Source organism: Brachionichthys hirsutus, chromosome 20, assembly GCF_040956055.1.
Source record: "Brachionichthys hirsutus isolate HB-005 chromosome 20, CSIRO-AGI_Bhir_v1, whole genome shotgun sequence".
Taxonomy (NCBI): Eukaryota; Metazoa; Chordata; class Actinopteri; order Lophiiformes; family Brachionichthyidae; genus Brachionichthys; species Brachionichthys hirsutus.
In genome coordinates this window covers 7,466,213-7,479,737 of record NC_090916.1, presented here as the reverse complement: position 1 = coordinate 7,479,737, position 13,525 = coordinate 7,466,213, and the positions used below count along the sequence as shown (strand labels likewise).

The 13,525-nt window shown below is 46.9% G+C and overlaps 1 protein-coding gene across 1 annotated transcript in view; it reads right to left on the bottom strand.

Annotated features, from left to right (window-relative positions):
- The window catches only part of fam184ab (family with sequence similarity 184 member Ab), a 50,821-nt gene extending 39,825 nt beyond the window's left edge, over positions 1-10,996 (bottom strand). The window contains exon 1 of the mRNA XM_068753752.1: positions 10,853-10,996. Coding sequence (XP_068609853.1) covers positions 10,853-10,996 — 144 coding nt within the window. The remainder of the gene's footprint in view (positions 1-10,852) is intronic.
- Positions 10,997-13,525: the final 2,529 nt, after the last annotated feature.

Here is a 13,525-nt window from a genome sequence, read left to right as displayed (position 1 = left end):
CCAGCTGGATTTAAAACCTTCTGCAGAGAAAGACGATGAAGATGAGAGTTGTTGACAGCCGGCGTGTAGCTTTAGCAGCAGAGCTAGCTTGTAAATGACACATTTTTACAGGTGATACATACTGATTCTAAAGTCTAAACAGACAGCAGATTCTTTATGGTCAGGACGTCCTGGTGGCTAAATTGGGAACTTCCTGGATTTCATTGAGACCTGCAAGGCCTTCACCTTGGTTTCCATGTTAACAAATTCCTGATCCATTTTTATACTGTTTTCAATATGAAAAATATGTTTTACTACATGATGATATTTATCATTAAAAAAAAAAGTAGATGCTATTCTCATTTAAACACAACATAACACACTGGTGGACGTCTCTGCTCCAAGCATCAATTTTTTTTTTTTTTTTAGCTATTAGCATGGCTGCAAATTTCAACTGCGTTTTGAACGATCATTTATTACTTACTGAAACTATCTCTCAGGACCCCCCCCCCCCCCGACACACACACACACACACACACTTTTCCCCCTGCCTCATTACCCTGAAGTTCTTCTGATAAAAACCAGCTGAGTATAATTCAAAAGTAATTTATTTCTCCTCCCCCCCGCTCTTCAAGAACGCTCCCATCCCTTCCCGGCTCTCCTCCTGTCTGAGCAGATAAAGGAACGAGAGCAGGAACGACAACTTTATTGCCTTTTGAATCGAAAATGTGAAGCTCTGGAGGCCCGCGTTGCAGCTGAAAGACTAGCAATGGAGAAGGATGGAGAAGGATGGAGAAGGATGGAGATTTGCGCAGCGGGAGAAACAGCATCCATTATAATCGCAGCAAGCGCGCTTGCATGCACACAACGCAGAAGACGCCTCGCAGCGCTGGGGGATAACAATTCACATGGCACCAAATCGTTCAGTTTGTCCTTCCTGCTAGACAGGCTGGAAGATAAAAAAAAAAAAAAGATAAGCAAAGGCTCCTGGGAGCAAAAGACAGCCTCGACGGCCAAATCCAGATAAAACTGATGAGATGGCATTATCTTTCCTGCACCGAGAGCGTGCCGTCTCTCCTCTGTCCTTGCGAGGCTGGAGGATGGCTGCACCCTTAAGTCAACAGTGTAACAAAGAGTAGGAAATAGAAGCATTTATTTGGGTTGGTGGCGATGTACTACCAGACATAGTACACGTGTGTGCATGGAAAAACATACCATACTCTATATTTGCTGCATGCAAGACAAACAGGCAGCGTTAAAGGGTGAATAAATAACGCTTATTAAAGAAAGTCTGTCATCTCTGGAGAGTAGCCAAAAACATCCTTAGTCCTAGTGTGTGTGTGTGTGTGTGTGTGTGTGTGGATACAGATCATCCACTTAATTTCACTTCATGAGGCTCTACAGCCAAAGCAGGAAAGGAGAATGTGTGTGTGTGTGTGTGTGGGCACATTTTATCCACCAGTTAAGACTTTTTTTATTGCATTTTCTAAAGTTTTATTGCGAGCAGCAGTGACAGAACCGTAAACACACACATCTGCTGGAGATAAGTGACATTAAAATACAGAAAGGCAGAGTTTACGATGCTGGAGCGTGAGCGAGTTCATCTGTGCGTTCCTTTATGTTGACGCCGATAGATCCGCCACAAGGTGGCAGTGAAGAGTCAAACGTTAAAATCTTATTGTTAAATGCAGACTTGTGCACAACTAAAGCGGCGATGCAGTAAGAATGATCAAAGGTGCGGTTGACCCCTGTATTCGCTACCAACGCTGCGGCTGAATCCGTATTTTTCCCCACCCGTCTGCATGACTTCCAACAACTTTGATTCTCGACCTCCAGTCAATCGATAAGAGACGCGACCCGGGACATACAGATGCAGGCAGCGGCGGCCATGACAGCTCTGTTTGAGTGCTGTGGCAGCTGGGTATGCGTTAAAGGTTAGGTCGTGTCTGTAGCCTCCAGCAAACAGTCACGAAGTGCGGAGAAAGTTTGAGCAGCCTCTGGAAGCGAGTGCAACGTTTCCCCTCCGTCCTTTGACGTCTGCAACTCCAGTTTTCACAGGTGCCTTTAGAGGGTTTGAATATATTCAGAAGCGAGTGGGTAGACTGTAATTACACACCGCATAGACAGGTGAGGACGGGGGGGGGGGGGGTTAACCAGCAAGGGGGGAAAAAACAAGCACACACACAAGCGTCTGATTGGCAAGGCTTATTGCAGTGGTTGCCATGGTAACTAGACACCGCAGTTTTTGTAAATAAAAGGCTGGAGGTTGGAAAAGGTGACGGTGAGAGTGTGTAAGGCGCAAATGCATGAACGATGGGGGGCGGGGGACAGATTGTCTAATTTAAACCCGGGTTCGCTGACAGCAGACGATGACGATGATGATGATGATGATTGAGCCAATCACAGTGATGATGACGCTGGTTTAAAATGATTCTGTTTGCGCTGGTTGGATCGGCGTCACGGAGGAATTATCGGAGGTCTGCGTCATATTCACGGTGCGTTCAGCTCAGTCGTGTCCCGAAGTGGGCTCGGGTCCGGCCCCTTTACCTCATCCTGCTTCTATTGCCATCTTGAAATAAAAATCCTTCATGTCATGTACATACAGGAATAAATGCTGTAAATCGGACGCAAGGCGAGCTTTAATTACAGCAATCAAAAGAAATGCACCAAACTTACATAATTTCCTTTCCTGCGTCATCAAACCTGAGAGACGAGGTTCCTTCACCAATCACAAACACGCTTTCATGGACTGCAATCGCACCGTGATAGACTGTGATACTGGGTGAGGTACTTGTGAGGTACTCGTGAGGTACTCGTGAGGTACTTGTGAGCAGGTCGGGCTGAACGTTGGACCCTCATTTAGACGAAATGACTCGCTCTCTGTCATCCGCAAGTAATTACAGCCCAGTTTGAGCGCACACACACCCCAAATAATTTAATGTTGGAGGCACGGAGGGAATGCCCCGGCCTCGTCTTCCTCTCGCGGAGGATGCGTCCATGATGCGGGTTAGATTATCTGCAACTTTCAGACGCCACGCTTCCATTGCTTTCACTCAAAAGAGATTCAGCAACAACGGGAGAGGACGGACGCGTCCTGAAGATGGCAGACTACTGTCAGAGACAAAAAAAATGATCAGAGCAGATCATAATAAAAGACAGGAAAAGCATAAAAGCATAAAGCACGAACATACAAAATAAAACCACAGCAACTCCCTTCCCGCACTGTCTGTAGACACAATCTTTATTTACCCAGCATCCATCCTGTGATGGAAACTGTTCAAACAATAGAAGCAGTGGCTCTGAATGCAAAGTGGATCGGTGTTAACCCGCCGGGGCATCGCGCATACGTCGACGGACGGAGGAAGACGACGTGGATCAGCGTCTCGCTCTTCCTCTGCTGCTGCTGCTGCTGCTCAGAATCAGGTCAGATGAGTCACCGGCAGCTCTGGCCCAGAGCTACAATCTCTGCCCTCTAATCCACTCTCAGCTCGATGTGATAATGCCATCTCATTCAGCTCGCTCCTGTGTGTGTCTGTCTGTCATTTTAAGGGAGTTTGGAGTTTGGCCGATCCCGGTTGCCCGAGGACGGATGCAGCGCGGGAGATCCTGATGCCGTTCTTGTTTGATTTTTTTTTTAGGAATTGAGTCACTGTCTGGTCAAATGAAGATAATCCGGCTTTGATGGGCTTCAGTTTGCTCTTTGTGTCTTTTGTCGCTTGTCCCTCTGCCAACAGGAGACGGAGGACACGCAGCCGAGACAGTGCAAAGTCATCCAGATGAACGCCATCAGTCTGGGAAGGACTCCATATTTTCTGTGATACTTTATCCCTCGTGATTCTTCTGCAGGTCTGCAAACACTGGAGCCGAGCTGCAATGATCGATCAACCAAAAGTGACTGACAGAAAATGAAAATGACGTTTTCCAGGAGGAAAATAGCAGCAAATGTGGATCCAGGCTCCCAATATGAACCGATTAGCTCTCTGATTAGCAATAGATCAGCTTTCCATGAACAATAGGCTCGTTTCCTGTTAGCAAAACGCCCAGTGATGCTCTCTGCTATTGACCGTGCGTGTGTGTGTGTGTGTGTGCGTGTGTATGGGTGGTGGCCAGCTTGTCCAGTCGACCATCTTTTTCCGGCTATAATCCTCCCAGCATGGACTAACCCCATCTGACACCGACCCAGCCCAGAGGCCAAACACAACATAACAGTTTCAAATATATTCAGCACCACACACACACACACACACACCTACACACACACACACACACACACAACTTACTCTTGATCATGTTTCCGTGTGATTTTGAACTCTGCGTTTTGATGTTTTTTCTAAAAATATCGTCACAAATCTCCACCAACACACACAACACAACATCCCCAGTATGTTTTATTTTGTGTGTGTGTGTGTGTGTGGGGGGGGGGGGGGGGGGGGGGGGGGAATCTGTTGTCCTTGCCCACGTCAATGTTAAACTTGACCAATCTTCATTATTTAATCTGCAAATGATAAAACGTTCCTACGTAGAGCTCAGAGTAAAGTGTAGATCACAGAGATGAGGATGAGGTCATTCCAAGCCTGATCCCGTTCCATTGAGCCATGATGTAGATCATGTAGATCCCAGCCACGGGTCAAAAGGTCGTTTTCTACAGCCATTCCGCCTTGTATGCCTTTAATTAAAACACAGCCGTGGATGCAGTCTCTCAGAGAGGCCGGCTTCAGCCGTCATCACAGAGCAGACGGTTACTCTCGCTCATTACGGAGAAAGTGTTAAGAATATCTCAGCATCGGCTCCCTCTGGGAAGAGCGCTCAGCGCAGCCCGTTCTCTCGTCCCCTCTCTGTTTTGCTCACACACAGTCACAGCGCGCTGAATCCCATTAGCGGCATCTATCAGCCTCCATATAGCACTTGTAGCCTGCAGCCGCGCCGCTTGCACGTGCACGTGCACGAGCACACATGCGTGATCTTTGTTGCATTTTAGCCGCAGTTGGATTAGAATTAGATGAAGAAACAGGGTGATTTTGCACACGTGTTTTCATCAAAGCAGGGAAATAACATGCAAAAACAGCTTCACCTGCAGGGATGTCACACAAAGTATGTGTTGAAAAACTAAAAGAAGAAGAAAGGTTATCAAAATGAATACACAAATACACAAATGCCCATTTCTGTTCTGGCGCTGAGATTCCGCTGTAAAGCAAACAGAGAGAAAAGATAATCCGGACTCAAAAGATGAAAATAAAGCTCATTGTCTTTGCCAACTTTCTGGCTGCTTATTGTCTTGATTCATTAATTGAGCGTGTCGTCAATACAATATGGGGAATTATCCCTAAATCCCACAGTGACGTCTTCCAACCAGCCGTTTCCATAAGATGTTTTTCATATTATTAGCTAAGACATAAAAAGAAAAATGCTAATCCTATACGCTTGAGAAGCCAGAAGGACGCGAGTCTGGGTACAAACTTTTCACATTCCACATTCAGCGATGGCCGTAATCAAATGTAATTGTCAGGTTGAAGCTGCTTGCTGTGTAATAACCGTGTAATAATGACTTTGGCTCGGGGAGGGACCTAAAAGCTACAGCCGCAGTCGTGTGGCGACGACAGTTTGCGTTTGGGTTTGCCATTATTGAACATTCATTATTGAGGATTTATAAGCGGTGCGTGAAGGAGCTAGTCTTTCATCTCCCCAGGATCAGTCTCAGAAAACGAGCCTCTGACCTTTCGTTTCTTACAGAACTCCGTATGGCAAACATACGGGAGTTGTGACAAATAAATAAAATCCAAATGATCAAGGATTTTATGAGTGGAGGGAAGAAGCTGAATGACGCTCATGTTTCAGCTGCACAGAGATGAGGATTCCTCTGACATCGGAGGACGCTGCGGCACAGGGAGCAGTGAAGCAGCGACATCCTTTGACCCCATGTGACCCCGGGTTTGGGTTTCTCCTCTGGGCAAACAAGATGATTTAAGGTGAATCTGTAACCTCCTGGTCGCTGGAGCCGGGAGGCTCCTCCTTCGATTTGATCGGGAAAACAAATAAGAAGATTATAAGAGGTTTTTTTTTTTTTTAGTTTTCATTTTGCAAGCCATAATCTTTGCTGCACACAATCTGAACCGAGGAATTAACAGACACGGAACAAAAATGAAAATGAAAGGAGGATTTAACCGACTGTGAGGGACAAAAGAGGAACAGAAAAGCTGGCGAAGCATTTGTGGCGAATGAGCCGTTATTGATTGGACGCCATCATTCAAGAGAAGTGACGGGTCTGAGAGGAGGAACGCTGAATCATGAGGACGGGTCAGAGGACCAGCTGATTGGGTTAACCTCCTGCTAACACAGCTGAGTTATGGCCACCCCCCTTTTAAAGCTTTCCTTCGGTGTATTTTCTCTTCTTTCAACCCCCCCCCCCCTCCTAATCCTTCTCGTCAGATTTCTCCTGGAGTATCCACCCCCCCCCAATCCGAATAGATTTCGCACAAACTGCTGATTTCCTCTGACGTACACCTTAAGTGATGAGATGCAAAACCTATTGTCTCCATGGCAACAGCAGATAAAGTGGAGAGGATGAGACTCTTCTGCGTCTGTTTTTTTTTTTTTAAATGCATCAGTTTCTTCCACTTTCCACCACGTAGAATATATTATTTCACCTTTAACGTCATGAACATACCAGAGTGTATTTTTTATTTTTTTTACTTTCCTCTGTCTGGTCACTGTTTGCTGTTATAACGGCCCATATTTCCTCCCCAGGCACCGCTTTCATCTTATATTAATGGAAAAAGAGATCGGAGTCTGTGTGAAGTCATGGGTAACCCTGCCGTTGTTTGGATGTCCTCTCGCCGGGGGGGGCTGACAGATAAACAGAGACGTGGACAGAGGTCGTGAAGGAGAGAGGGAGTAAACAGGCAGAAAAGACGAGCTTCAGGGAAAGAAATAAGAAAAGCAAGAGCTGCTTCAAAAAATCGGCATCAGACAAACCTTGTCTTGATCCGGCCAATCAGAAGCGAGTGTCACCTTGAGACCTGTTTAGATGCCGCTTCATTTACCCCTGTGTGGCCATTAGCATCTAATAGCATGCATCAGTGACATGCAGTAATGCGATTAGACTCCTGTCGACAGGCATGGAGCTCTCAAACGGCTCCACATTACATTCAGCTCGGCCGGTTAGGGGCCGGTTAGAGCTCTACCAGTCTCAAATACGTCCTCTGTTCCGGCGTCTCGTCGTGACTGCAGTCCCAGAATAAACACTCCGGTGTCTCCAGGGCGACCTGACAGACACACTGCGTGACGGTCGTGTTCTAAGACTGAGGTTTCGGTGCCTCAACGTAACTAAACTGTGACCACCCTGCCGCGCCAAGCACGACGCCGTGACGGCGGCCGGCACCCGGTGCTGTCATTTTAAATGTGTGGAAGTCACTGCCTGCAGTTAAGAATGTTCCTCTGTGTCCTCCTAAAACACGCCGGCGTGATTCTAAAAGCCGATGAACTGCCGTCTCTCCCATCGCGAAAGAGAAGCAGAACCCGGCGAGCGAAGACGGGGTCCCGAGTGGCCGAGCGAGCGCACACCGCTGCCAAGAAAAACGAAGGAAGTCGACGCAGACGGTAGCCTCGAACATCCTGATGCTAACTCGCTACCGACGACGTCTGCCAAAATAGCTCCCTTACCTTGCTAAAAGTGTGAGCTGGTGTCACCGTAGGATGAAGGCTAACTCGTATATTTATTCAGATTGGTACTGATAACCAATACCTGCAGTATTAAAGGAGTATTTCTGTCGGTATGGGGCCTTCAATACAAAGGAAATCACAAGGATTGATTGTATGGCAGTCCAGGCTTGGCTCACATGAACATAGCGAGGCAGGTGAAATGAAACGGGGTGCTTGGAGCAGGAAGCTAGCTGGCCCACAGATGCCATTAATGATGGATTGCAAACAGATATTTCAGCCGAGGAAGTTCATCCATGTGCAAATAAATGGGTGTTTTTCCCACGACGGGGCCGTTTGGTTCACTCAGAATGTGCGGGTCGGGCGTTCGAGCTAGAATACGTCGCGTTGTGTAACGGCGGCAGTGAGTCGATGGCACGTTTCAGCACTGTCGGGTCATATAAGATGCTTCTGTGTTTGAATCCCATATCATAGGAGGAACACCTCGCCCGTCGCTGCAATGCGATTGGCTCGTTTCAAGCGAGTGTAGTAGAAATGTGGCCTGGAAAGCTCAAGGTCAAACGATAAGAACGGCTCATCAGTACATCCTGTGCACGGACAACACACACATGCATGATGATTTGACTTGTGTGTGTGTGTGTGTGTGTGTGCGTGCGTGTGTGAGTGGGTGTGTGTGTGTGAATGAGAGAGAGAGGAGTGGAGTGTGGTCGTATCATAATCAAATCTGAGAGAGAATTGTGACAATCAGTGAGGAGCATCCTGCAGAGGTTAATAAACTGCAGTACACACACACACACACACACACACACACACACGCACACACACACACACACACCTCCTCTCTGTTTCCATTTTCCTGAAATTATATTTAGAGATGAAATTTGAGGCCTCTGAGATGAAATCCCTCCCGTGTGTCACCTCCAGAAAAGACTCTGGACCGTGGCATCACTCCTGCATATGCTTCCTGCGTTCTGCGATGACTCACAGCCTAACAGCCCGTAATGAGGCGACACTCTGATCACACACAACGAACACACTCACACACACACCCACCCACCCACACACACACACACACCAGATGCCTGGCTCCAAGGCACCAACCCAAAGTCTTGTCATTTTCTTTTTTCACGAGACGAAATGCGTTTGCACATTTGAAATATTAAAGGTCTCCGCACCTTCCTCTGAATTATTGAACTACAAATGCTGCGGCGTTTTGCTTTCCCCACTAAATGAGCCTTGATGCTCGTCGAAAGCTGCTAATGCTAACGGGTCATTTAATCCTCCACTCATGTAGCAGTGAAATGACAACCGGACGATGCCTTTAACGGCCGTCACGCATCGAAAGGTGGAAGCTGGGAGGGGATGTTAGCCAGGTTCATTAACTAGGTTGATTATCTCGACTTTAAAAGGGTTAGCTGTTCAAACATTTCATTCTTTTCTGCCCTTTTAGGGACGTATCGTTGAGCTGGACGATAGTTTCCAAACATAGAACTTTCTGCAGCTTTTTTAGAGGCGGCAGGAGGATATCTGTAGAAATGTTTATGTACCCGGCAATGCTGCGCCTTAAGGGACTACAAAATATGACTTGCAAAGACTACACACGCGCACACGCACACACACACACACAGTGCCGTATTTCACTATCCCTGTCTCTCAGTCTCCTCATCCAGAAATACATGGAGCTCTCAGAGGCCTATTTCTGATTCACTTCGACATTAAAGAAAATCAGGCATTGCATTCCCTCTCGCTCTCCCTCTCTCTCTCTCACGCACACACACACTCACGCACACCTACACACACTCACGCACACCCACACCCACACCCACACACACACAGGGCCAGGTAATACATTTGTTTTGAAGCCATCTCCTGATGATGCAAAACGACACGCATGCCACCGGAGCCCAGATGCGGGTGTCTTACATTCCTCCACTCTGATTTATATAGAAATTGTTGCCATAGCAGCAAAACCTTTACATTTTCTTCTTTTTTTCTCTTTTTTTTTTTGACACAGCTCAATAATAAAGGCAAAATCATCAGAGAGTATAAAATACAGATTTCTAGAAGAAATGATGACCTTGTAGAGGCCGAAATAGCAGCTTTGTGGGATTGAAAATGGCTGCAAGGGGTCTTAAATATCAGACAGGTGTCTCCCAAATCATGATATTTAATGACAGGAGAAGAGCAATCAGCGGCTGATTTGCTAGCTGCGCATGAAAGGCGTGCGGAGCCGCCGTTTGCGTCACGGCTCGTCCGTAATTGCACGGAAATTGCGCGTTCGGGGTCTTGTCTGGGCAAGTCTCCTTTAAGTGAAGCTAAAAAAAAAAACAAAAAAACACACACAAAAAAAAAAAGCAGCAGCGAGTGAGTCCTAATATGAAAACAGGCTAATTGAGGCAGATGCTTCAATTCGTCTCCAGCCAGCCTCAGACACGAACGAGCAGAAGGAAGCCTGGGATGAAAGAGCTCCGGGATTTCCTCCAGTTCCTGAACGCAGCTCGGACCCCACAGAGATCAAAGCCTGACCTCTTGCTCTGTCGCGGTGCTGAAACAACCGGGCGAGGGTCGGTCGGAAATCACGTGACTAGAATGTGAAAGTTGAATTACCCAAACATCCTACGGCCCCTGAACGCACCGTCAGCTGAGCTAAGGAATGACACGCGTGGGTGTTGGGGGAAAAAAAAAAAAGACAATATTAAAAGCTTTGAAGCTGCACACACACCGAACACACGCAAACATGTCATGACGTCACGCATGGAACGCCACAGAGTGACGCAAAGGGAAGGGACACCGTTTGACCTGCGGGGCGACGATCATCGTGACACACGCACACGCACGCACACACACACACACACACACAAAGTTGGCGCTCAGTTAGGTATAGGCTGGAGATGCACGCGCATCTCTTCGGGGTAACAAGCATTTCAGATGCCCTTGAAAGCCCACGTGCGGCCCTGAAGTGCCCCCCAATCAATCAGCTGTGGAGCGGCTCCTTTCATCTTATTGATGGCCTCCTAAATCTAATACATTCCTTATGAGCAGGCGGAGAGAAAAACAAATGCATATTCGGGTTGAGAAAATATTCTGTGTATAAAAACAACAACAAAGGAACTAATTCAACAAAGAGTCAGGGAAAATAATCTGGAGTTAATCTGAATGAAAGATCCTCAAACAGCCAATCAGAAGGGAGCGAGGCCCCTTTGATGACCCTCCTTACCTTCGTCAGCTGCGCTATTTTCTTGCTCATCTTCAGGTGCAGGTCTTGCGTGTATTCCATGGCGACGCCGGCCGCCGAGGATGGAGTGAATTTCCCCGGAGCCGTCGGGCAGTAATGCGGCTGCCAACCGGAGCCGGTCGCCATCTTCACCGCGCCGCCGCTTCAGATGTGATCTCTGATAGTAAACGCTGATAGACGCTGCTGCTCAGACCGGAGGAGAGAACCGGAGAGGACCGGGCGTAAAATAGATATTTAAAAAAAAAAAAATAAAAAAAAAACAAGAATGAAAAAATGGAAGTGCTAAAAAAAAGGTCTCATTTTTCTCGGTAACAAAACACCGAACGGCGTCAGTTCTCATCTCGAGCACCGGAATCTGCAGCCATCCTGCCCGTTCATTGACGCGGTCCGTCCGGGAGGGGGGGCGGGTTCTGTCTGCCGTCACCTGGCGCCGCTGCGGAGCCGCGTCCTGGTCACCTTGATTACCGGGAGCGTTTCACCGGGAGCCGTCGGGACGGATCCCTCCGTGCATTCCGGTGGTGTGAGCGGAGAGAGCACGGGAGGCGACGTGCGCGTGAGGGCGCAGGACGAGCCGCGGCTGCCGCTCCTCTGTTGCCATGGATCGCCTCAACACTTTCACATGCTGCGTTCACGTAACGGCGGTGCGTTCACGGGCCGTCGGAAAATACAGTTTACAGTGAGAAGAACGAAGGTGGACGACGGGTTGTGATGACGTACAGGGGCGGGGCTTATTGGTGATGAAGGTTACGCCAAACACCTGAGCTCGTTCCTTCAAAATAAAAGACCTTTGCAGGTTTTTACCCCAGAAGTACTTAGTTTGTTTCATGCCAGTGGATTTTAATACATCAACATTTATGTACTTTTGCTTTTTATTTATTTATTTATAAATGCAACTTCCGCAAAGCGGGGAGAAATGGAAGACGGATTCTGTAAAAACAATAACAGGGATTCAGATATTGAGCTTGTCACATATTAAGAATAAATGCAAGTGTCACAAAATAAAAAGAATGCATCGAGAACAGAATTTTGGTTTCACGACCGCTCTGGCTGGTTCACCAGCACCTCATGTGCTGAGTACACATGTCTGTACACATGTCTGTACACATGTCTGTACACATGTCTGTACCGCTGCTCGCCACAGCTCGCACGGCTTGACATGTTTCCACGCAGATTAAATCCCGGCTCACCACCCGGACTGGGAGCTGGGTGTTTAACGCCTCCCTGTTTGGTCCCACAGAACCCATGGAGTGTAACAAATAAATCAAATAGGTTTATTCTGGCTTGTCATTCAGATTTCTCTTTGTCTCTTCTTGCAGGATTGACCAGCATCTATAAACAGTAACAGTATTTTTGTTCAGTTATTCCAGAGATCCAAATGGAATATCAAGATGCATATTTAAAGGTTACTTGATATAATCTTGTTTATCGAGATATTTCATTCTAGATTTGTGAAATCCAAATTCTAAAATAGAAGAAAAAAAAAACCCTCACAAAAGCATAATGAATCAGTTATTCTTCTATTTGATGACCAGTTTTGAGTCTTGGAATGAATGAATGATGCATCCAGATACAGTGGTGGTCAGAGAGATCCAGCAGTTCCAGTACACAGACGCAGTACTCGAGATATCTGGTTGGTAGTATTAGTCGGCACAGACTGCAGTGATGAAGCAGGAATCCCGTTCTACACATTTTCCGGGACTAAATGAAAAGATACATCAGATTGAATCGCTGTTGACATAATCAGATTAAAAAATACAAATGCTAACTTGCATATATTTAAATTGACCACGGATCAATCGGTATTTACATTTTTGACAGCATTTCAAAAACTGCGGCGCTAACACAATTATTGGAGCGATGCTTTCGAGCTTTAAGAACTGGGGGGGGGACATATCGGTTTTACACCACCCTTCAGCCATGAGCACCATCAGACGGCGGGTTTCATAGATCCAGTAAAAGCAGAGCGTAAAGGTGGAGTGCATTTATTATCAGGATACAAAATAAGAGCCCGAGGGTCCGTCGTTAAACGGATTTAGCTCCCAGATGCTGGAATCACTCATGACAGAAAACAAGGTTATCAATGAGCCTCGGCTGATCGATCAGCTTTGGCAAAGTCTCCCTCGTCAAAGCCAAAGCCTCTAAAGTCTCAGGCTACAAACAGGAGAAAACCTTCAGGCACAAAGTCTGAGTTATTCTCGAGGGAGCTTCTAAAACAGGAATCAGGCAGGAATCAGGAATACGAAGCTTCCGGCTCTTCTTTAGGATTACTCTCCTGTAGGGATTGTGTAAGAAGAAGAAGAAGTAAGGAAGGCGTGCATTCCGGTCCGGCTTTAGGGAGATTCTTCCTGCAGGTTCTGGATCAGCTTTGGAACCATGTCAGGCTAATGAAGATGCATTGGATGCTCATGTGGTTTGGAACCAAATTGGAATGGGAAGCGCTGTGGGAATGTGGATTGCATCTGGAGCAAGGAGACGATGGGGAGCTCCTCGTTTTCTGTGGCTGGGATTGAGTCTGTAACTTCACACACACTTATAAGCACGGCTTTGTCATTCATCTGTGCTTCTATTTTTAGAGGATATGAAATTGAGCTTCCACACCGTCCTCAAGCCGGAATAATTGGAATAATTTATACGTTTTGCGCTTCCTCTCGCAGA